At 37.3% G+C, this 25871-nt stretch overlaps 1 protein-coding gene across 5 annotated transcripts in view; it reads left to right on the top strand.

Moving 5' to 3' along the window:
• Window positions 1–25871, top strand: part of ICA1L (islet cell autoantigen 1 like) — a 139737-nt gene that overhangs the window by 109408 nt on the left and 4458 nt on the right. For all 5 annotated transcript variants that reach the window (XM_077154743.1, XM_077154742.1, XM_077154741.1 and 2 more), the window contains 2 exons: window positions 2667–2924; window positions 6844–6933. In XM_077154743.1, the coding sequence (XP_077010858.1) occupies window positions 2667–2924; window positions 6844–6933 (348 nt within the window). The remainder of the gene's footprint in view (window positions 1–2666; window positions 2925–6843; window positions 6934–25871) is intronic.

The following is a 25871-nucleotide window of genomic DNA, read 5'->3' as shown; positions in this document are numbered from 1 at the left end:
TCAGCAGTGGATAAGTGTGCCTCTTTCTCATCCTCTCCAGCACCTGTTGTTTTCTGTTTTATTGATAATGGCCATTCTGGTGGGTGTGAGATGATATCTCATTGTGGTTTTGATCTGCATTTCCCTAATCCCCAGGGAAGTTGAGCATCTTTTCATGTGCCTTTTACCCATTTGTATTTCCTCTTCTGAGAAGTGTCTATTCGTGTCTTTTGTCCATTTTTGTGCTTGTGTTGTTTGTCTTTTTGTTGTTGCATTGAACAATCTCTTTATATATTCTGTATACTAGACCCTTATCTGATATACCATTTCCAAATATTGTCTCCTATTGTGTAGGCTGTCTTTTTACTCTTTTTAATATCTGATCCATTACAGAAAGAGTTTGCTGACCTCTGTACCATATCAGTAGCTGGTCATTTATTTTATATATTTGTGCCATCTTCCCTTTTTTTCCCTTGATTAAATTAGCTGATAATTGATCTGTTGTACTGATTTTTTTACCCTTAGAATGACATTCTAATTTATTTTGATTGCTGTTTTTCTGTTTTCTACTGCAATAATTTTCCCTTTTAATTTTATCTTATTCCTTATACTTTTACAGCTTTATTGAGGTATATGTACATATCATAAAACCCAAGCATTGTAAACTTACAATACATGATTTTAATAAATTCACAGGGTTGTGCAACTATCACTATGATCCAGTTTTAGAACATTTCCAACATTCTCCACCCCCAATACCCTTGAGTCTATTTGCTGTCAATCCTGTGCTAAGTTTATTTTTGGTACTTTCTCTGGATTTTTTTTGTCATTTTGTTGTTTTTTTAACATTTATTTGGTAATGTATATACAGCATAACATTTTCTGTTTTAACCACTTTACATGATACAGTTCTCTGGCTTTTTGAATTGGGGTTTTATTTATTTTTGTTTTGTTTTCTGTTATTTTAAACAGTTTTATTGAGATATAATGAAGATATCATAAAATTCACCCACTTAAAGAGTACAGTTCAGTGTTGTTGTTGTTTTAGTATATTCACAGATATGTGCAACCATTGTCACAGCCTATTTTATAATATTTTCATCTAAAAAAAAAACCCTGAACCCTTTAACTACCGCCTTCTTATAAACTACCTTCACCCCCACCCCCAGACCTATGCAACCACTAATCCACCTTCTGTCTCTTTAGATTTGCCTATTCCAGACCTTCCATATGAATGGAATCATATAATATGTAGTCTTTTGTGACTGGACTCTCAAAACTTGTATTCTGTTTTGTCTGGACACTTTTGCTCAACGTAATGTTTTTGAGATTCATCCATGTGGTTGTGGGTATCCAGTTATGGGTTCCTTTTTATTAATAAGTAATAATATTCTATGAATGTACTGCAGTTTGTCCAGAACTTAGCCTCAGCAACTGGTAGCTGAGGGCAAGATAAAAAATGCTGACATCCTGGTCCTCCTAGGTAGATGGCCTTCCTATTGGAAGCTAGGGGAAGAGGGTTCCCAGTGTTCTTGGCTGCACCAGTCTATGGTAGAGTTTTGTCCAGCTAAATTGGGAGGGGAAGGGGTGTAGTGGGTCTCATTACAAATACCACAGATTTCACTGCCTGCACTGAATTTTAGTAGATTTTCTTGAGTAAATATTTCATTTGCTCTATAGCCTTATAACCATTTCTAAAAACCCTAAATGGTTGCTTTTTAATAATTTTTATGAGTTTCACTGGCATGTAGGTTCACAGACCTCTTTACAGTGTCATCTGAGAAGTCTTCTTTAATTTTTCTTGATAAGGGTGTTGGACTATCATTTCTCCTCTGTCATTGCTATTTAAGTATCCCGTGGATTTATCTTTATTTTTCAGAAATTTTATTCCCTTTTTACTTGAGGTGTTCAATAGAAGGTTTCAGAATTTCCAGGTGGAAGAGCCTTTTTAATGTCACTTTTATATATATTACAGTTTTATTATATTGTAATCAGAGAATATTGTTTTTAATGTTTCTGCATTAGGAAACCCTGATTTTTTGTGTCTTGGTATAATCCATTTTTGTGAATTTTCAATGTGTGCTTGGGAAGAAGGTATATTTTCTATTATGGTTTGCTATTCAGAATAACTTTACTTATTTTTTGTCCTCTTGACATGTTTTTTCTGAATGATGTATTAGTCTCTTTTTATTAGTTTTTCCTATCTATTTCTCTTTGCATCTCCTTTAGTTTTTGCTTTATATGGGTGGTTGCTTGGTTATTTCACATTTAGATATTCATAACTTGATCTTCATTGTGAAATGTGGCCATTTAAATACTTATCCTACCTAATTAGAAATAATTTTCACATAAAATCCCAGTCAGTTTAGCTCATTAAAAATTATGTTAATAGGGGCGGGCCGCGGTGGCTCAGCGGGCAAAGTGCTTGCCTGCTATGCCGGAGGACCTCGGTTCGATTCCCGGCCCCAGCCCATGTAACAAAAACGGAGAAACAGAATACAATAAAACAAGAAAATGTTTAAAAGATGTTTCCCTTTCTTCCTTCCTTCCTTCCTTCTCTCTGTCTTTCCTTTAAAAAAAAAAAAAAATTATGTTAATAAAGTATGAGAACAATGAAACACAGTTGCTTTGTCCTACATGCATTTCCTGCTAAAAGGAAACTTTTTGGTTTTGTTTTCACTCAACAGTTGCAAAAGATCTACTTGTAGATTCATTGGAAGGAGAGGACTTTGAGAAGGAATTCTCATTTCTCAACAACCTCTTAAGTCCTGGTTCTTCAAGTACTAGTGAATTTACTCAAGAATGCCAGACTGCATTTGGGAGCCCCAGTGCCAGTCTCATGTCCCAGGAGCCCTTTGTGGGGTCCAAGCCTCTTGGTCATTCCTGTGGATTCCTTCCTTCACAACTCTTTGACCTTGGCTTTCATGCTGCTGGGGCTTTGAACAGTAAGTGTTTACTAAACATTTGTACCTGTGTGTCTTATTTTATCTCTGTGAAGCAAAAGTATTTGCTGACTGATGCTACAATCCATGAGAATATCAGTTTTAACTTCAGTACAGCTAGATGAAATCTGTAGCACACCAACCAACTAGAAAGCTAATAAATATGATTTATTATATTATAATATATATTATATTATATACATGTAATATATATTGTACTGGAATCTAAACAGGAGTGAAAGAAGGGCTGCTTTCCTGCCACTGCCACCAAACCCCACGTTCTCTTCATTGACTTTTGCTGTTATCTTCCCTGTATGGAAAATTAGCTCCTTGTTTAAGACATCTGACCTGCTAAGTTACCCCTGCCTACATGAGGTGATACTGTCTGTCCACTTATGGGAGCCATTATGATAAACAAACAAAGGAAAAGCAAAACTTGTGTTCTGGTTCCTGTGGGTTTAGAGATGACAAGAGAAAAGGAACAGCTCTGAAGGCTGCTCCCACTGCAGCCTTCTGGGCAAAACCTAGGAGTCGAAGACTATGGTAGAAAGCTTGGGGCAGGGCACTTTCCTGAGGAAAGGGTCTCCTGGTTTGTTTATATGGTAAGAGCTCCCTCTACTTACCTTTGGGTCCACCATTATGTGTCCAATCCTGCACGTTGAGTGTCATTTAGTACTGCTTGTACCCCATATCCATATTGGTTACCAAGTCCTGTTGATTCTATTTCTAAAACATGTCTCAAATTTCCCACTCCTCCCTCCCTCCACTATCAGAGCCAGGTAGATCCTCATTTGGTTTCCTCAATTTCTATAAGAGACCTCCAAATCATTCATCATCCACACTGCCTCCAGAGTTCCCTCCAAGAAACAAATTCTCATGTCAGAACCCTCTTACATTTCATTAAAATGAAGCACCACAGGCTCCAGAATAAAACCTGCCTGGGCCTGCATTTCCACCTTTATTTCCTAACTTACTTCATATTACTTACCACTTACATAAGCAAACTGAGTAATTCCACATTCCTCCAAGGCATCTTTGTGTTGCTCCTTTGACCTATGATGGTTAATGATGCACTTGGATTTGAGAATGCATATTTGATTCCCAGTCATCAGTACTGCCAGATGGAAGTAACTTCTCCTTCCTCTGGCCTCCCGTAGCTCTTTCATCTATTTTTATGGCTGTGATTATAGTTTATCTAATTGACTTGCCTTATATCCCTGTCTTTATTCCTCTAGTACATATTAATCCGTGAGAAAAACTTAAGGGCACCTAACGTGTCTTTTTCAAAATATTTTTATTGATAAATCTTCACACACATACATTCCATGCATGGTGTACAATCAGTGGCTCACATATCATCACATAGTTATGTATTCATCACCATTTTTTAAAACATTTGCATCACTCCAGGAAAAGAAATAAAAAGAAAAAAACTCATACATACCATACCCCTTACCCCTTCCTCTCATTGACCCCTAGGTATTTCCATTTACCCAATTTATTTTACCCTTTGTCCTCCTTATTATTTATTTTTTATTCATATTTTTTTACTCATCTATCCATACCATGGATAAAAGGACCAACAAACACAAGGTTTTCACAATCCCACAGTCACATTGTAAAAGTTATATCATTATACAGTTGTCTTCAAGAATCAAGACTACTGGAACATACCTCAACAGTTTCAGGTACTTCCCTCCTACCACTCCAATACACCATAAACTGAAAAGGGATATCTATATAATGCATAAGAATAACCTCCAGGATAACCTCTCGATTCTGTTTGAAACCTCTCAGCCACTGAAATTTTATTTTGTCTCATTTCTCTCTTCCCCCTTTTGGTCAAGAAGGCTTTCTTGACCCTGCTGCCAGGTCCTGGCTCATCCTGGGATTTTTGTCCTATGTTGCCAGGGAGATTTACCCCCCTGGGAGTTATGTCCAGCTAGTGGGGATGGCAGTGAGTTTACCTGCTGAGTTGGCTTAGAGAGAGAGGCTACATCTGCACAACAAAAGAAGTTCTTGGGGGGTGTCTCTTAGGCCTATTTTCGAGGCTTATCCTATCCTTTGTAGGAATGAGTTTCATAGGGGCAAACCCCAAGATCAAGGGCTGAGCCTATTGATTTGGTTGTCCCCACTGCTTGTGAGAATATCAGAAATTCTCCAGATGGGAAAGTTGAATATTTCCTCCTTTCTCCCCTGTCTCCCAAGGGTACCTTGCAAATACTTCATTATTCACTGCCCAAATTACTCTACGATATATCGGCGCATCACACTAACCTGAACAAACCAACAAAATCTCACACCCTAGTCAAGATTCCATGAACTCATGGTATTCAACTAAAATAACCATAAAATTTAAATTAGGAAATTCACTACCCAAAATATAAATTTTGTACCAAATAAACATCTCTCGGTTTGGTCTTACATAGAAGTTAAAGTTTTAAAATATGAATGAAATTATCCTTTACCCTGTATTCTGATTTACCTTAGTCTAACAGTGTCTTAATGCATTGTATTTTCATTTAAAATACTGTTTCTGAAAGATCATCATACATTTTATCCATTCTGAAAATACTTCAAAAGCATGATCTATGGAGTGATTTTTGTCTTTGTGCTTTCTATGACAGCAGCATAAAGTTGGCTCAATAAATAAAATACATTAGTTAAATAGTAACTAAGAATTTGCTAAATTAATAGCCTAAAAGAAAGAATGGGCATTATTATTTGATAAAGAAGCACTCTATCTAGGATAATTCAAGTGTTTTTGCTATAGCAAAATTTTGGAAACACTTGGTTTTGCGTGGCATATCAATGGCCTAGTAGTTATAAAGATTTATGAACTGATTCATTCTCTACTGTGAACTCTTCCTGCTCTTTCCTCTTACCATACCACGTCTTGAGCAGCACTGGATTTTTGTCTTATTTCTAGGCAGTACAAATAATATCGAAAATGGTTCTTGCCTGCAGGCTAACAGACATTCCATTTCATTGCTGAGGCAGTTAAAATCCAGTGTGCCGTGACTTGCTGAAAACCTTCAGGCAGTTTAAAACATTTTAAGTGGGATCCACAATCTGGTTCCTGCCTCCTAGTTTAGGACTCTTCTTGCTTCATCAGTTTTTCCTTTATTTCCACTTATTTTTCTCCTTTGATATAGATCAAGAACGTGAGCTGCCCTGAAAATTTAAAACATCTATGTTCTAGAAACTCCATTTTACTTGGGTCTCAAAAGTGTCTTCTTTACATAGAAAGGATTAGGCTGGATAATCTAAATTCCTTTCTAGTATTATGTTTGAATTATAGCATAAATGGTTTTACATGTTGTAGTAAACATTTCCTTTTGTTCCCATAGAACATTCATAATAACACTTTTAAAAGGCTACATAATATTTTGTCACTTTTATATTCCATAATCTTAATTCCTTCTTTACTATTAATACTTTTTCATCATTACAGATAATGCTGCAATAAATATAATTATGCATGCCCTTTTTTCTTTGGTTGAAATATTTCCTTAAGGTAAATTTCTAGGAGTGTTATTGAGTCTAAGGATATAAACATATTTGTAGGTTTCAAGATTCTACTCAGGCTATTTCTTCTATTTCTGACACCCTAGAACTTCTCTTTCTATACCTTCTCCATTTTCAGTTGTTAAAAAAAACAATAATAAAACCTATATACTTATTTCAAACTGACGTTGAAAAATATGAGGAAGTCTAATCCCAGCTAGGATGAAAGTTAGATTTGTTTGAATAAAATACATTTTATGTAGATGAATTTTAAGTATTTTATACTTTTTGTATTATAGACCTTTACCCTGGTACCCAAGACTGGAGGACCTATTAGATATTTTTACTTTTTGTCCTTCCATTACTACTACCTACTTCCTAAACAGTAGATAATTCATTACTTTCCTCCCTCTAGGCTGGGCCTCCCACAAAGGAGCTGAACTTCCTCCTTCACACATTGATAACCAACCAGTGCCTTCACCAAGTCGAAAGAAATTAACAAGATGTAAGTTATTTTAAAAATATTTTTTGCCACCACATTAGGAATTAGTTGAATTCAGATAAAGTTTGAAAAGAATCAACTGAAAGTCTTTGCTTCACATTGCCCAGAAAAATATTTTATTAGTAATGAGCTATTATTAAAACGAAACCTATTCCTGGCTACACCTCACTGCAGAAAGCACTGAATAAAAATTATGAACTTGTCATAATATCCTAAATTCTGTACTGTAATCTTTTATATTTTGTGTTAAGGTTCATTGATAAGGGATACCATTACAGAAAGAAGATGCTTTTTGATTACAGGATCCTACTGATGATTAATTCAATTCAGGCACTTAGCACAGAGCCTGGTATATAGTAACTGTGATCATATGTTGAATACTTTTCATTATTGTTGTCTGCAGAGCTCTGATCCATGTAGTAAAGGATAAACATAAAAAAACAAACTTGCTCTCTGGCTTGCAAGATTTTAGATAGATATTAATCTTATGTACTGATGTCAATTTTAAAACTTTTTATTCAGAAAATTTCAAATGTGCAGAAGTGTTGCACAAAATGGTTTCACAAAGAATACTTGTATACCCTTTACCCAGATTCACCTATTGTTAGTATTTTACCCTATTTACTTTAAGCAGGTTTCTCTCTTTCTTTCTTATCACACATAATATACCTTGCAAAATATCTCTGGAAGAAAACATTTTTTTCAATGGTTTATAATCATAACTCTGTTTAATCATTTTGGTTCTCAAATTGCCTCCGTGTTGGCCACTGAGAGCCCTTTCAGGGCCTCTCCTTGTGATATCAGTATTTTTTTTAATTTTAATTTTGAATAATTTCATACTTTAGAGAAAAGTTGAAAACGTATTTCCATATATTCTTCACCCAGATTCTCTGAAATGTTAACATTTTACTGTTTGCCTTATTCTCTTTCTCTCTCTTCATATATATATATTCTGAACCTCTTGAGACTAAGTAGCAAGCATAATGCCCGTTTACCCCTAAATACTTAATGTCTGTTTCCTAAAAACAAGGATATCCTTTTACATAAGCACAGTATAATGATCAAAAATCAAGGAATATTGATACAGACCATATTCAAATTTTGCCAACTGGCCCTCTAATGTTTTTTTTTTTGTATGGGCAGGCACCGGGAATCAAACCCGGGTCTCTGGCATTGCAGGCCAGAATTCTGCCACTGAGCCACCATCGCACCACCCCACTAATGTCTTTTATAACCAAAAAAAAGTGTGGGTTTTGTTTTTGGTTCAGGATCCAGTCCAGGGTCACACATTATAATTAGTTGTCAAATCTCTTTAGTTTTTAATCTGGAACAGTTCCTTAGTCTTTGTCTTTCATGATCTTGATATTTTGGAAATGTACAGGTACTTTATCTTGTAGAGATCTTTGAGTTGGGTTTGTCTGATATTTCCTGATAATCAGATTCAGGTTATGCATTGTGGTAGGACAAGCAGCACAGGAGTGATGTTGTGCCTTATGCGTGAATCACATCAGAGGGTATGTAATATCTATTTTGTCTTGTTGGTGAGATGATACATTGTTGGTAACTTTGATCACTTGGTTAAAGTGGTATCAGCCAAGTTTCTCCACTATAAAATTATGTACTATTGTATTTAATACTACTGTATTTTTCCTTTTGTAATTAATAGACATCTTATTGGAAAATATTTTGAGACTGTGTTTCTCAGCATATTTCTATCAAATTTTTACCTGCTGATTTGGCATTCATTGGTAATTCTTGCCTGAAACATTTAATATTATGAATATTGCCAAGTGGTGATTTTTTTATTTCTTTTTTCCCTCATTTACTAATTGGCATGCTTTTTTATGGAAAAGCTTTTCTCTTGTCCCCCCTATTTACTTAGTTACTTAAATATATCAGTGTGAATTCTTGGAGTCCTATTTTATACTTCCCAACATTTCTTGGAGAAAAAAATAAGGAAGAAAAGAAAGGTGCAATAAAACTAAGCTGGAAAATTTTAATAAAAATTGAAATTCTTAACATCTTTAAATTTATTCATAACTGTCCCACTCCATTAATCATTAAGGAAATGCAAACTAAAGCCAAAATATAATAATATCCACCTGCCAGAATAGCTGAATGAAAAAGAAGATAGCAAATTCCATATATTGTCAAGGAAAGTAGAGAAAGTGAAATTTTTCATACACTGCTTGTGGAGTATAAATTAGTATTACTATTTGTAAACAGTTTGGCACTTTACCCCGATCAAGCACTTCTGCTACTGAGTACCTTCCAAACAGAAATGTATCCATATTTTGACCCAAGTATATGCACAAGAATGTTTATCACAGCACTGTTGCTAATGCCCAAAAAGGGATTTATTTACCCCACTTGTTCCCTCAGTGGGGGGCATGTGAATAATGACTGGAAGGGTGTCACAAGGGGAAGTTCTAGGGAGTTGTCAGGCTCTGTTTCTTTGCATTTACTTTATGAAAATTAAAGTTACTTGAGTTCTTATATCTATATGTATATTAGTACTCAGTACAATTAATTCCTTTTCTATTTGCCATCCTCTAAGAATCTCTGGAGGCAAGAATTGTGTACTCAAAGATAGCCTCCATAAAAAAAGGAAAAAAATGTTTTCCATTGTTACTAATGAATATAAAAGCATTTTGTATTGTGTAAAACTGTACAGTTTTCTTGTACTCATCAGAATCCCTCCATAACTGCATAAAGGAGGTCAGGTATTACTGGCAGTGACCACATGTACAGATTGACATCTTTCCTTCCAGCATAATTGTTAATAGTCCCCCTGATGACTCTCAACTGTCCTGGTCTAAGGATAAATTATATGTTTATTACTTTATAGATGAGTAAACAAGAGCCCTTCCTCCCTCCACATTAAATAACTTGCCCAGTATTACTCATTAGTAGGTAGTATTCCCAGTACTCAAAGCTAGAACTTGTTTGGGTATCACTGCGCAACTCTGGGGTACCTAAAAACAGAACTGGACACACACTGCAGTCTTACTCTGTTCTGATCCTTGAGGCTTAGGCAGCCCACAAGCCAGCCTCTTTTTGTGGAAAGTAATAACCGTGATTGTAAATTGGGCTGCATTAGAGTCTTCAAAGTAGAACTGCCTTCTGCTCTTTGTCCACTATTTTGACTTCATAATCTAGTACTTTAGGTGGTCTTCTGGGTCTGACTCCTGGGCTTTCATGAGACTTGCCTTCTAAGGAAGGTGATCTGACCCATTCTCTGCATTTTTTAAAAAACTGTTTTTTATTGTGAAATATAACATATATACAAATAAAAAGCATGATTTTCAAAGTACACTTCAACAAGTAGTTACAGAACAGATTTCAGAGTTTGTTAAGGGTTACCATTCCACTATCTCAGATTTTTCCTTCTAGCTGCTTGAAAATGCTGGAGGCTAGAAGAAATATTGATATAGTGATTGTGTGTTACAGAAAAGTTAGCTTCTAGATATAATAAACCTCTCTGTCTTAGGTCTGATATAGTAGGTGAAGCTTTAGAGTATATATACTATCATCTTTTACCCTGTATTCCATTTTACCTTAGTCCCAGCGAGATTGGCTTCATTTTTTTTTCTAGTATATTGACTGTTATATAACCATGACCATAACTAACTTTAGAACAATTTCATCACATCAAAAAGAAACCTGAAGGGTGCATAGTTGGTTCAGTGGCAGAACACTCACCCTCCGTGTAGGAGACCTGGGTTTGATTACTGGACCACGCCCAAAAAGAAAAAAGCAAACCTGTAACTTTTAGTAATAGCCTCCACTCCTGCTCCCTAAACTCCCCAAACCCTGGGTGATCATTAATCTACTTTTTATCTCTGTGGATTTGAAGGAGGTTTTTTTGGAGAGATAGGGGTGGGGGGAGTGCCGGGTCCAGGAATTGAACCTGGGTATCCCACGTGGCAGGTGAGAATTCTACTGCTGAGTTAACCATGCAACACCCTCAAATTGACTTCATTTTTATCTCTAATGGAGACCTGATCTCTTTTTCATTTACTTTTACTGTTATTATATACAGTTGTGCTAACTTTCAAGGCTGCAGCACTCCATTTCTGTGTCTTAAATGTCACAGTTACTCAGTAGGGTGCTCAGGGAAATACGAGCTGATACACATATAGCCCAGTGTCTCAGAATCTAGAAATAAACTTAAAACTTCAGACTAAGTGTGGCTCCTATAAGGGCTTATGATCTAGGCTCCAATTTTCTTCTAAGTATTTTCTGAAAGAGGCTGTAGCATATTTGTTTCTAGCTTATTTAGCACAACACATTGTCCCCAAGGTTTACTCTGTTCATTGCATGCCTCCTGGCATCATTCCTTTTTGTAGCGGCACTGTGTTCCATCATATAAATGCACCAAAGTTCACCATTCTGCTTCTCAGTCTTTGTACCCTTCAGCCCCCTCTATCTATTGGGCATCTTTGATAAGGTCCAGAATAAACCATGTCTTACAGTATCCTCACTTGGTCGTACAGTCTGTAGCATACTCAACTTCAGACAGTTTTCATTGGTCCATAGAGACAAAGAACCAACAAAAACAGCCTTACCAAATATCAAATCAAAATTACCCCTTATCACTGGTCCCTCCCCTCCAATTAGTTGCCGCTGGTTGTGCTGTAGTACTGTTGATGTCCTCCTGTTAACTGTGGGTTATAGTATGCATTTAGTTTTCGCCCTGTACCCCTCTAATATTGACTCTTTGATATCAAACCTTTGAAACAGTTCATGTGAGAACTTATTTATAATTGTAGATTTAACCAGTGGGACACATGGCACTATATATCCCCTTTAAATCACTTTCACCTTCAATATGGCAATGTTACTCATAAGCCCCTAATTGGTTACCATCACTTCTATCCATTCCCTCAACATTTAAATTCAACTTAATTGGGTAGCTTTTCCCCCATCTCTAGCTTGTATGTACCTCTAAGTTTGCTATATTCTATAGTGTAACCTCTGAGATTACCTTTACCAGAGTCATAATGGCAAAATCATACAGTATTTGTCCTTTTGTGTCTGCTTTATTTCACTCAGCGTTATGTTCTCAAGGTTCATCCAGGTTGTCATATGCTTTGGGACCTTATTTCATCTTACTGCTGCATAATACTCCGTTGTATGTACACACTACATTTTGTTTATCCACTTATCTGTTGATGGGCACTTGGATTGTTTCCATCATTTGACAGCTGTGAATAGTACTACTGTGAACATTGGTGTGCAAATATCTGTTCGTGTCACTGCTTTCAGCTCTTCTAGGTATATACTGAGTATTGGTATTGCCAGGTCATAGGACAACACAATATTTAGTTTTCTGAGAAATCACCAAACAGTTTTCCACAATGGCTGCACCATTAGATTCCCACCAACAGTGATTGAATGTTCCAATCTCTCCACATCCTCTTCAATATTTGTAATTTCCTATTTGTTTAATAGCAATCATAAACATTCTTGACATACAAACACTCTTGACATGGTTACAGTTAATGGCTCACAATATCATAAGATAGTTGTGTATTTATCACCATAATTTTTTTGAATGTTTGCATCTGTCCAGCAAAAGAAAGAAAGAAAAAACTCATACATGCCATACCCCTTACTCCTCCCTCTCATTGATCAACTAGTATTTCAATCTACTCAAATTATTTTAACCTTTGCTCCCCCTATTATTTGTTTATTTCTTATGCGTATTTTTTACTCATCTGTCCATACCATAGATAAAAGCATCAGACACAAGGTTTTCACAATCACACAGTCACGTTGCAAAAGCTATATCATTATACAGTCATCTTCAAGAAACATGGCTCCTGGAACACAGCTCTAGAGTTTCAGGTACTTCCACTCTAATACACCATAAACTAAAAAGAGGGTATCTATATTATGCATAAGAATAACCTCCAGGATAACCTCTCGACTCTTTGAAATTTCTCAGCCATTGATATTTTATTTTGTCTCATTTCTCTTTTCTCCTTTTGGTTAAGAAGGTTTTCTGAATCCCTTCATGCTGAGTCCCAGCTCATCCCAGGATTTCTGTCCCATGTTGCCAGGGAGATTTATACCCCTGGGAGTCATGTCCCACGAGAGTGGTGGTGGGAGGGCAGTGAGTTCATTTGCTGTGTCAGCTTAGAGAAATGGAGAGGCCACATCTGAGCAACAAAAGAGGTTCTCTCTGGGGTGACTCTTAGGCATAATTTTAAGTAGGATTAGCCTGTCCTTTGCAGGGATAAGTTTCATGGGACAAACTCCAAGATTGAGGGTTCTATTGATTTGGTTGTCCCCACTGTAATAGCAGTCATTCTTATCGATGTGAGGTGATATCTCATTGTTGTCTTGATTTGCATTTCCCTTATAGCTAATAAAAAATAAGTATCTCTTCATGTGCTTTTAGCCATTTGTCTTTGCTCTTTATAAAAGTGGCTGTTTATATCTTTTGCCCATTTTATAATTGGGTTGTTTGTTCTTTTGCTGTTATGCCATAGAATTATGCACACATGATATCAAGCATTTATCTGATGTGTGGTTTCAAAATATTTTCTCCCTTTGAGTTGGCCGCCTCTTCACTTTTTTGACAAACTCCTTTGAAGCAAAGAAGTTCTTGATCTTAAGGAGTTCCCATTAATCTGTTTTTACTTTTGCTGCTTGTGCTTTAGGTATAACGTTTTGAGTAGTATGTCCTGTTACTAGATCTTGAAGATGTTTCCCTACATTTTCTTCAAGAACTTTTATGGTACTGGCTCTTACATTAGGTCTTTAATCCATTTTTAATTAATTTTTGTATAGGGTATAAGGTAGGGGTCCTCTTTCATTCTTTTGGCTATTGATATCCCATTCTCCCATGCCCATTTATTAAAAAGACTATTCTGTCCCAGTTTAGTGGATTTGGGGGCCTTGTTGAAGATCAGCTGGCCATATATTTGTTGGCCTATTTCTGCACTCTTGATTTTATTCCACTGTTGGATACTGCTGTTTTTGTGCCAGTACCATGCTATTTTGATCACTCTGGTTTTATAGTAAGCATTAAAGTCAGGAAGTGTTAGTCCTCTCACTTCACTCTTCTTTTTAAGGAAATCTTTAGCTGTTCAGGGTGTCTTTCCATTCCAAATAAATTTGATAACTAGCTTTTCCAAGTCTTCAAAGTAGGTTGTTGGAATTTTGATTGGTATTTCATTGAATCTGTAGATCAATTTGGGTAGAAGTGACATCTTATGACATTCAACATTCCTAACCAGGAACATGAAATGTCTTTCCAATTATTTAGGTTATTTTAAATTTCTTTTACCAGTGTTTGTAGTTTTCTGTGTACAAGACCTTGACATTCCTAGTTACGCTTATTCCTAGATACCTGATTCTTTTGGTTGCTATTTTGAATGGAATTTTTTCTTTAGTTATCTCCTCAGATAGGTCATTACTTGTGTATAGAAACGTTACTGATTTTTGTACATTAATCTTGTATCCTGCCACTTTGCTTATTTGTTTATTAGCTCTGGTAGATTTGTCATTGATTTCTCAAGGTTTTCCAAGTATTAGGATCATGTTATCTGCAAATAATGAAGGTTTTACATCTTCCTTTCTGATCTGAATGCCTTTTATTTTTTTCTCCTGTCTAATCTAATCACTCCAGCTAGGAAATCTAGTACAGTGTTGAATAACAGTAATGACAAATGGGCATCCTTGTTTCCTTCTCAATCTTAGGAGGATTGCTTTCAGTTTCTCACCATTAAGTATGATGTTGGCTATGGGTTTTTCATATACGCCTTTAATGATATTGAGGAAGTTTCCTTTGATTCCTACCTTTTGAAGTGTTTTTATCAGGAAAGGATGCTGAATTTTGTTAAATGCTTTTTCAGCATCAATCCATATGATCATGTGATTTTTCCCTTTCCATTTGTTAATGTGCTGTATTATGTTGATTGATATTCTTGTTTTGAACCATTTTTGCATGTCTGGTATAAACCCCACTTGGTCATGATATATAATTCTTTTAATATGTCATTGGACTCAATTTGCCAGTATTTTGTTGAGAATTTTTGCATCTATATTCATTAGGGAGATTGGTCTGTAGTTTTCGTTTCTTATATCTTTATCCAGTTTGGGTATTAGAGTAATGTTAACTTCATAAAATGAGGTAGCATTCTTTTTTCCTCAAATTTTTGGATGAGTTTGAACAGGATTGGTGTCACTTCTTTTTGTAATTCTTGATAGAATTCCTCCGTTATGCCATTTGGTGCTGGGCTTTTCTTAGAAGGAAGATTTTTGATGACTGATTGAATCTCTTTACTTGTGATTGGTTTGCTGAGCTTTTCTATTTCTTCTCAAGTTAAAATATGTAGTTCATGTGTTTCTAGGGATTTGTCCATATCATCTAAGTTGTCTAGTTTTGTTGTTCATAGTATACTATGGATTTTTTAAACTTTCAGCATCTGTTGTAATCATGCCTCTCTCATTTCTGATTTTATTTGCATCATTTCTCTTTTTTTCTTTGTCGTCTAGCTAGGGGTCCATCAATTTTTATTGATTTTCTCAAAAACTACTTTTGGTTTTGTTGATTCTTTTTTTGTTGTTATTGTTCTGTTTGTTTATTTCTGCTTTGATCTTTGTTATTTCTCTTCTTTTCTTTACTTTGTGGTTAGTTTGCTGTTCTTTCTCTAGTTCCTCCAGGTCAGCAATTAAGTCCTCGCGTTTTGTTTGTTCCTTTTTTTTTTTAATACAGGAATTCAGGGAGTAAATTTCCTTTTCAGCACTGCCTTGCTCGTCCCAAACTTCTGATATGTTGTATTCTCATTATCATTTGTCTGCAGATATTTACCGATTTCTCTAGGAATTTCTCCTTTGACCCACTGATTATTAAAGAGTGTTAAAGAGTGTGTTGTTTTATCTCCATGTTTGTGAAAGCTCTGGACCTTTGGTGATTATTAATTTCCAGCTTCATTCCTTTGTGGTCAGGGAAAGTGCTTTGGATAATTTCAATCTTATTACATTTGTAACACTTATTTTGTGTCACAGCATATGATCTATCCTTCTGAACATCCTGTGTGCACTAGAGAAGAATGTATATACTGGTATTTGGAGGTGTAACAATCTCAATGTATCTATTAGGTCTAATTCATTTATCACATTTTTAGATTCTGTTTCCTTGTTGATCCTCTGCCTGGTGGTTCTATATAAAGTGGAGAGTGGTATATTAAGGTTTCCCACTATGATTGTTGAAATATCCATAGCTCCTTTAGTTTTGCCAATGTGTGCTTCATGTACTTTGGAGCTCCTTGATTGGGAGCAAAAACATTTATGATTGTTATTTCCTCTTGTTGAATTGACCCTTTTATTAATATGTAGTGTCCTTCTTGTCTCTTACGATGTCATTACATTTAAAGTATATTTTATCTTAGTATAGCTACTGCTGCTTTTTTTGTTTTTGTCTTGTTTGTTTATAGCTTGCATGGAACATTTTTTTCCGTCCTTTCACTTTCAATCTATTTGTGTCCTTGGGTCTAAGATGTGTCTCTTGTAAACAGCATATAGATGGATCCTATTTTCAAGACCATTCTGCCAATCGGTATCTTTTAATTGGTGAGTTTAGTTAATGTTCAGTTATTACTGCAAAAGCTGTTCATTTCCTTTCTTTCTTCTGCATTTTTTAAAAAATATTTTTATTGTACTCAACAAACATACATTCTTGTTCAATCAGTGGTTCACAATATCATCACATAGTTGTGTATTCATCACCATCTTTTTTTTTTAACATTTGCATCTCTCCAGCAAAAGAAAAAATATAAAACTCATACACGCCATATCCCTTACTCCTCCCTCTCACTAGTATTTCAGTTTCTTCAATTTATTTTAACCTTTGTTCCCCCTATTATTGGTTCTTATCCTTATTCTTTACTCATCTGCCCATACTGTAGATAAAAGGAGCATCAGACACAAAGTTTTCACAGTCACATTGCAAAAGCTATATCATTATACAATCATCTTCAAGAAACATGGCTACTGGAACCAGCTCTACAGTTTCAAACACGTCCCTCTAGCCACTCTAATACACGATAAACTAAAAAGGGAATGTCTATATAATGCATAAGAATAACCTCCAGGATAACCTCTTGACCCTGCTTGAAATCTGTTAGCCACTGGCAGTTTATTTTGTCTCATTTCTTTCTTTCTCCTTTTGGCCAATAAGTTTTTCTCAATCCTTTGATGCCAAGTCCCAGTTCATCCCAGGATTTCTATCCCATGTTGCCAGGGAGGTTTACACTCCTGGGAGTCATGTACCACGAGAGGGGGAGGGCAGTGAGGTCAATTTACATGTCAGCTTTGGCATAATTTTAAATAGGTTTAGCATATCCTTTGCAGTGATAAATTTCATAGGGGCAGACTCCAAGATCAAGGGCTTGGCCTGTTGATTTGGTTGTGCCCACTGCTTGTGCAAATATCAGGAATTCTCCAAATGGGGAAGTTGAATTTTTCCCTTTCTCCCCATTTCCCCAAGGGGACTTTACAAATATTTCCTTATTCACTGTTTAAATCACTCTGATATTTATTGGGGCATCATGCTAACCTGGACAAACCAACCAAATCTCATGCCCTATTCAAGTTCCATTTGCTTAAGGTGTTGAATTAAATTGATCTCACAAGTTAAATTAGGAAGTGCACCAGTCAAAATATAAATTTTGCACCAAATAAACATTTTTCCCTTTAGTCTCATGCAGAAGTTGAAGTTCTAAAATATGAATGGCCATCTATTGTCAACATCCTGCAATACTGACATTCCTTTGTTCTTCCTTATGCAAAAACATTTTGTTCATTCAACATTTGTTTTTGTTTGAGGATTTTAATGTCTTCTCTGTTTGAAGGAGAACTTGGCTGGCACCCTTTTTATTTGGGATCTTAAAATGTATCATACCACTGCCTTCTTCCCTCCATGGTGCCTGTTGAGTAGTCTGAAGTCAGTCTTGTGTTTACCCTTCTATGTAGTAGGTCAGTTTTTTCATGCTTTCAGGACTTTCTGCTTCTCTTCAGCATTTGAGAGTCTGACCTAGTATGTGTCTTGGAGTAGGCCTATTTGGATTGATCCATTTTGGAGTTTGTTGTGCCTCTGATTTGCATATTTCTTTTATAAGGGTTGGGAAGTTTTCCCCAATTATATCTTTAACTAACCTTGCCAATCTGTTACTCCTTTCTTCTTCTGGGACACCAATGATTCCTATATATATATTTTTTTTTTTATTAACGGAAAGAAAAAAAAAAAGAAATTAACACAACATTTAGAAATCATACCATTCTACATATGCACTCAGTAATTCTTAACATCATCACATAGATGCATGATCATTGTTTCTTAGTACATTTGCATCGGTTTAGAGGAACTAGCAACACAACAGAAAAAGATATAAAATGTTAATATAAAGAAAAGAAATAAAAGTAGTAGTAATAGTAAAAAACAACAACAACAAACAAACCAACAAGCAAACAAAAACAAAAAAAAACCCTATAGCTCAGATGCAGCTTCATTCAGTATTTTAACATGATTACTTTACAATTAGGTATTATTGTGCTGTCCATTTTTGAGTTTTTGTATCTAGTCCTGTTGCACAGTCTGTATCCCTTCAGCTTCAATTACCCATTGTCTTACCCTGTTTCTAACTCCTGCTGAACTCTGTTACCAATGACATATTTCAAGTTTATTCTCGAATGTCCGTTCACATCAGTGGGACCATACAGTATTTGTCCTTTAGTTTTTGGCTGGATTCACTCAGCATAATATTCTCTAGGTCCATCCATGTTATTACATGGTTCATAAGTTTATCTTGTCTTAAAGCTGCATAATATTCCATCATATGTATATACCACAGTTTGTTTAGCCACTCTTCTGTTGATGGAGATTTTGGCTATTTCCATCTCTTTGCAATTGTAAATAACGCTGCTATAAACATTGGTGTGCAAATGTCCGTTTGTGTCTTTGCCCTTAAGTCCTTTGAGTAGATACCTAGCAATGGTATTGCTGGGTCGTATGGCAATTCTATATTCAGTTTTTTGAGGAACCGCCAAACTGCCTTCCACAGTGGTTGCACCCTTTGACATTCCCACCAACAGTGGATAAGTGTGCCTCTTTCTCCGCATCCTCTCCAGCACTTGTCATTTTCTGTTTTGTTGATAATGGCCATTCTGGTGGGTGTGAGATGATATCTCATTGTGGTTTTGATTTGCATTTCTCTAATGGCCAGGGACATTGAGCATCTCTTCATGTGCCTCTTGGCCATCCGTATTTCTTCTTCTGGTAGGTGTCTGTTTAAGTCTTTTTCCCATTTTGTAATTGGGTTGGCTGTCTTTTTGTTGTTGAGTTGAATAATCTCTTTATAAATTCTGGATACTAGACCTTTATCTGATATGTCGTTTCCAAATATTGTCTCCCATTGTGTAGGCTGTCTTTCTACTTTCTTGATGAAGTTCTCTGATGCACAAAAGTGTTTAATTTTGAGGAGCTCCCATTTATTTATTTCCTTCTTCAGTGTTCTTGCTTTAGGTTTAAGGTCCATGAAACCACCTCCAGTTGTAAGATCCATAAGATATCTCCCAACATTTTCCTCTATCTGTTTTATGGTCTTAGACCTAATGTTTAGATCTTTGATCCATTTTGAGTTAACTTTTGTATAGGATGTGAGAGATGGGTCTTTTTTCATTCTTTTGCATATGGATATCCAGTTCTCTAGGCACCATTTATTGAAGAGACTGCTCTGTCCCAGGTGAGTTGGCTTGACTGCCTTATCAAAGATCAAATGTCCATAGATGAGAGGGTCTATATCTGAGCACTCTATTCGATTCCATTGGTCGATATATCTATCTTTATGCCAATACCATGCTGTTTTGACCACTGTGGCTTCATAATATGCCTTAAAGTCAGGTAGCGTGAGACCTCCAGCTTCGTTTTTTTCCCTCAAAATGTTTTTAGCAATTTGGGGCACCCTGCCCTTCCAGATAAATTTGCTTATTGGTTTTTCTATTTCTGAAAAATAAGTTGTTGGGATTTTGATTGGTATTGCATTGAATCTGTAAATCAATTTAGGTAGGATTGACATCTTAACTATATTTAGTCTTCCAATCCATGAACACGGTATGCCCTTCCATCTATTTAGGTCTTCTGTGATTTCTTTTAACAGTTTTTTGTAGTTTTCTTTATATAGGTTTTTTGTCTCTTTGGTTAAATTTATTCCTAGGTATTTTATTCTTTTAGTTGCGATTGTAAATGGGATTCATTTCTTGATTTCCGCCTCAGCTTGTTCATAACTAGTGTATAGAAAAGCTACAGATTTTTGAATGTTGATCTTGTAGCCTGCTACTTTGCTGTACTCATTTATTAGCTCTAGTAATTTTGTTGTGGATTTTTCTGGGTTTTCTACATATAGTATCATATCGTCTGCAAACAGTGATAGTTTTACTTCTTCCTTTCCAATTTTGATGCCTTGTATTTCTTTTTCTTGCCTAATTGCTCTGGCTAGAACTTCCAACACAATGTTGAATAATAGTGGTGATAGTGGACATCCTTGTCTTGTTCCTGATCTTAGGGGGAAAGTTTTCAATTTTTCCCCATTGAGGATGATATTAGCTGTGGGTTTTTCATATATTCCCTCTATCATTTTAAGGAAGTTCCCTTGTATTCCTATATTTTGAAGTGTTTTCAGCAGGAAAGGATGTTGAATCTTGTCAAATGCCTTCTCTGCATCAATTGAGAAGATCATGTGATTTTTCTGCTTTGATTTGTTGATATGGTGTATTACATTAATTGATTTTCTTATGTTGAACCATCCTTGCATACCTGGGATGAATCCTACTTGGTCATGATGTATAATTCTTTTAATGTGTTGTTGGATACGATTTGCTAGAATTTTATTGAGGATTTTTGCATCTGTATTCATTAGAGAGATTGGTCTGTAGTTTTCTTTTTTTGTAATATCTTTGCCTGGTTTTGGTATGAGGGTGATGTTGGCTTCATAGAATGAATTAGGTAGTTTTCCCTCCACTTCGATTATGTTGAAGAGTTTGAGGAGAGTAGGTACTAATTCTTTCTGGAATGTTTGATAGAATTCACATGTGAAGCCGTCTGGTCCTGGACTTTTCTTTTTAGGGAGCTTTTGAATAACTAATTCAATCTCTTTACTTGTGATTGGTTTGTTGAGGTCGTCTATTTCTTCTTGAGTCAAAGTAGGTTGTTCATGTCTTTCCAGGAACCTGTCCATTTCTTCTAAATTGTTGTATTTATTAGCGTAAAGTTGTTCATAGTATCCTGTTATTACCTCCTTTATTTCTGTGAGGTCAGTAGTTATGTCTCCTCTTTCATTTCTAATCTTATTTATTTGCATCCTCTCTCTTCTTCTTTTTGTCAATCTTGCTAAGGGCCCATCAATCTTGTTGATTTTCTCATAGAACCAACTTCTGGTCTTATTGATTTTCTCTATTGTTTTCATGTTTTCAATTTCATTTATTTCTGCTCTGATCTTTATTATTTCTTTACTTTTGCTTGCTTTGGGATTAGTTTGCTGTTCTTTCTCCAGTTCTTCCAAGTGGACAGTTAATTCCTGCATTTTTGCCTTTTCTTCTTTTCTGATAAAGGCATTTAGGGCAATAAATTTCCCTCTTAGCACTGCCTTTGCTGCGTCCCATAAGTTTTGATATGTTGTGTTTTCATTTTCTTTCGCCTCGAGGTATTTACTAATTTCTCTTGCAATTTCTTCTTTGACCCACTTGTTGTTTAAGAGTGTGTTGTTGAGCCTCCATGTATTTATGAATTTTCTGGCCCTCCGCCTATTATTGATTTCCAACTTCATTCCTTTATGATCCGAGAAAGTGTTGTGTATGATTTCAATATTTTTAAATTTGTTAAGACTTGCTTTGTGACCCAGCATATGGTCTATCTTTGAGAATGATCCATGAGCACTTGAAAAAAAGGTGTATCCTGCTGTTGTGGGATGTAATGTCCTATAAATGTCTGTTAAGTCAAGTTCATTTATAGTAATATTCAGGTTCTCTATTTCTTTATTGATCCTCTGTGTAGATGTTCTGTCCATTGATGAGAGTGGTGAATTGAAGTCTCCAACTATTATGGTATATGTGTCTATTTCCCTCTTCATTGTTTGCACTATATTCCTCACGTATTTTGGGGCATTCTGGTTCGGTGCATAAATATTTATGATTGTTATGTCTTCTTGCTTAATTGTTCCTTTTAATAGTATATAGTGTCCTTCTTTGTCTCTTTTAACTGTTTTACATTTGAAGTCTAATTTGTTGGATATTAGTATAGCCACTCCTGCTCTTTTCTGGTTGTTGTTTGCATGAAATATCTTTTCCCAACCTTTCACTTTCAACCTATATTTATCTTTGGGTCTAAGATGTGTTTCCTGTAGACAGCATATAGAAGGATCCTGTTTTTTAATCCATTCTGCCAGTCTATGTCTTTTAATTGGGGAATTCAGTCCATTGACATTTAGAGTTATTACTGTTTGGATAATATTTTCCTCTACCATTTTGCCTTTTGTATTATATATATCATATCTGACTTTCCTTCTTTCTACACTTTTCTCCATGTCTCTCTCTTCTGTCTTTTTGTATCTGACTCTAGTGCTTCCTTTAGTATTTCTTGCAGAGCTGGTCTCTTGGTCACAAATTCTCTTAGTGACTTCTTGTCTGAGAATGTTTTAATTTCTCCCTCATTTTTGAAGGACAATTTTGCTGGATATAGGAGTCTTGGCTGGCAGTTTTTCTCTTTTAGTAACTTAAATATATAATCCCACTGTCTTCTAGCTTCCATGGTTTCTGCTGAGAAATCTACACATAGTCTTATTGGGTTTCCCTTGTATGTGACAGATTGTTTTTCTCTCGCTGCCTTCAAGATCCTCTCTTTCTCTTTGACCTCTGACATTCTAACTAGTAAGTGTCTTGGGGAACACCTATTTGTGTCTAATCTCTTTGGGGTGCGCTGCACTTCTTGGATCTGTAATTTTAGGTCTTTCATAAGAGTTGGGAAATTTTCAGTGATAATTTCTTCCATTAGTTTTTCTCCTCCTTTTCCCTTCTCTTCTCCTTCTGGGATACCCACTACACGTATATTTGTACGGTTCACATTGTCCTTGAGTTCCCTGATACCTTGTTCAAATTTTTCCATTCTTTTCCGGATAGTTTCTGTTTCTTTTTGGAATTCAGATGTTTCATCCTCCAAATCACTAATTCTATCTTCTGTTTCTTTAAATCTGTCATTGTAGGTATCCATTGTTTTTTCCATCTTTTCTACTTTATCTTTCACTTCCATAAGTTCTGTGATTTGTTTTTTCAGTTTTTCTATTTCTTCTTTATGTTCAGCCCATGTCTTCTTCATGTCCTCCCTCAATTTATCGATTTCATTTTTGAAGAGGTTTTCCATTTCTGTTCGTATATTCAGCATTAGTTGTTTCAGCTCCTGTATCTCATTTGAACTATTGGTTTCTTCGTTTGACTGGGCCATATGTTCAATTTTCTGAGCGTGATCCGTTATCTTCTGCTGGCGTCTGGGCATTTAGTCAGATTTCCCCGGGTGTTCGACCCCACAGCTTGAAAGATTTTTCTGCGCAATCTCTCGGTTCTGTTCTTCCTATCCTGCCCAGTAGGTGGCGCTCGTGGCACATGCCTGTCTGTGGGTTCCACCAGCAAAAGTTGCTGTGGGTCCCTCAACTCTGGAAAACTCTCGCCGTAGGGGAGGTTCGGCAACCGAAGCGTCTTGGAAGAATGCCAGCCGGCCCGGGGTTCCAAACGCGGGGAGGGTCGCCGGCTGTCGCAGCACAGGAGAGCGTCCGGCCAAATTAGCCAGTCGCCCCGGGGCACCAAGCGTGGCGGGAGGGCACCAGCTGTCGCAGCCCGGGAGAGTACACTGTTCCCAGCCGACGGGGGAGTCACGTGTTTGGAAGGGATCCCCCGGTCACTGTTCTCCGCAGTCTGGGGATTTCCGACCCAACTATCTCAGTTGTTCCGGGGGGCCTTGTGTGGTGGGGGCACCAGCCGCCGCGGCCTAAGGGGACCGCCTGTCCAATTCTACCAGCTGGCCCAGGAAGGTGGAAGGGAGGGACTCCGGTCGCTTGCCGTCCCACCCAGGAAAGCCCGTGCCCCTTGGTGATCTCACCGGAGCTGGTTCTCCCAGATAGTCAGCCGTTCCAGGATGGGGTACGCTGTCCCTTTGATCTCCCTCGTGGTTCCGGGAGCTGCTCTGTATTATCTCCACTCCCCCAGTAGCTGTTCTGGAGGAGGAAAGGTGAGGGCGGCAAGGCTGTCGAGGCTGGTGGCGGAGGAGCACGGTGAAGGCGGGGGAAGAGGGCACCGTGGTGGTTGGAGAGCAGCCGGAGCAGGAGGGGGAAGAGAGGGGAGGAGGAGGTCGGGCGGCTCGGCTGCTGCGGGGCTTGGGCGCCGCGCGGCGGGCCGGCGGAGAAAGAGAGGGGAGGAGGAGGTCGGGCGGCTCGGCTGCTGCGGGGCTTGGGCGCCGCGCGGCGGGCCGGCGGAGAAAGAGAGGGGAGGAGGAGGTCGGGCAGCTCGGCTGCTGCAGGGCTTGGGCGCCGTGCGGCGGGCCGGCGGAGAAAGAGAGGGGAGGAGGAGGTCGGGCGGCTCGGCTGCTGCGGGGCTTGGGCGCCGCGCGGCGGGCCGGCGGAGAAAGAGAGGGGAGGAGGAGGTCTGATTCCTATATTTGCACACCTTTTGTTGTCCATCTTTCCCCTAAGGTCCAGTTCCACTTTTTCCATCTTTCCTGCCATTCATTCTTTTGTGCACTCTAGTTCAATTGTTCTGTCTCCTAGCTCACTTATTCTTTCTTCTGCTTCTTCGAATCTACTATCATGCACCCCTACTATATTTCTAATTTGGTCTTCTCTGTTATCTCTGTGAGATCTGCCATTTTTCTATTTAATCTTTCAAATTCTTCTTTATGCTCTCCTAATGTCTTCCTGATATCTTTTATTTCTTTATAATAATATACTTGAGCAGTTATTCTGTATTTTGCATTCCCTCCAGTGTTTTGTCATCCGGCGGAGCCATTTCTGCCTGGATCCTCACATGCTTTGCTGTTTTCTGCTACATTTGGGGCATTCAATTCCCTTAATAAGTTTATTTTGCAAATTGGTTTCCTTCACTCACCTAAAGTTTTGTATCTACTTCGTTTTACATTGGAAGGTTTCCTTTTGCACTTGGTTTGTCAGTAATTCCTCACCAAACTAAGGTCCAGATCTCAGGTAAGGAATACAGTTCTATCTGAGGGTCTATTAAAAGCTAGGCAGGCCTGCACAGGTAGTTCAGTGACATAATGCCTCTCCACCATGTGGGTGACCCAGGTGCTCTATTCCTGGCCCAATTGTCCCCCCCCCAAAAAAAAACCCAACAAAATAAAAATATTAAAAAACACACCTCAGCAATAGTAGGCCCTGAAGTCAGAAGGAGATACCCCAAGATATACTGGAATGAACCCATACTGGTACCCACAAAAGGGAAAGGAAATTAAAAATAAATAAAGTAAAATGTAGACCAATAAAACTATAAATATATAAAATATAAAAATAAAAAAATAAAATTTTAATAAAACTATAAGTAAATATATTTAAAAATCTAGGCAGATAGGGAGTTTGCCAGACTGTACTTACCATTTCTTCCCAGCAGGTGGTGCTCCTGAGGTACCTCCTCTCCTCAGGCCCACCCCTCCCCAACTGCAGTGGCCAACTGGGAAGATGACAAATGCAGTGAAAGTGTTCATGGTATGCAACAGTGAGACTTGGGAACCGATCACCACACCTGTTGCCTAGCATGTCCTGTTCACCATGCCTGATGGGACTGCTATTCATGACACCCAGCAGGGCAACTGCTCCCATTGTCCAGGGGCACATCTTTTTGTGATAAATAACCAGTCCTTCTTCTGGACTATCCACAAG

The sequence above is a fragment of the Tamandua tetradactyla genome, chromosome 3, assembly GCF_023851605.1.
Source record: "Tamandua tetradactyla isolate mTamTet1 chromosome 3, mTamTet1.pri, whole genome shotgun sequence".
In the NCBI taxonomy this organism is placed as follows: Eukaryota; Metazoa; Chordata; class Mammalia; order Pilosa; family Myrmecophagidae; genus Tamandua; species Tamandua tetradactyla.
Note: the sequence above shows the minus strand (reverse complement) of the source record. Positions and strands in the feature narration are given on the sequence as shown.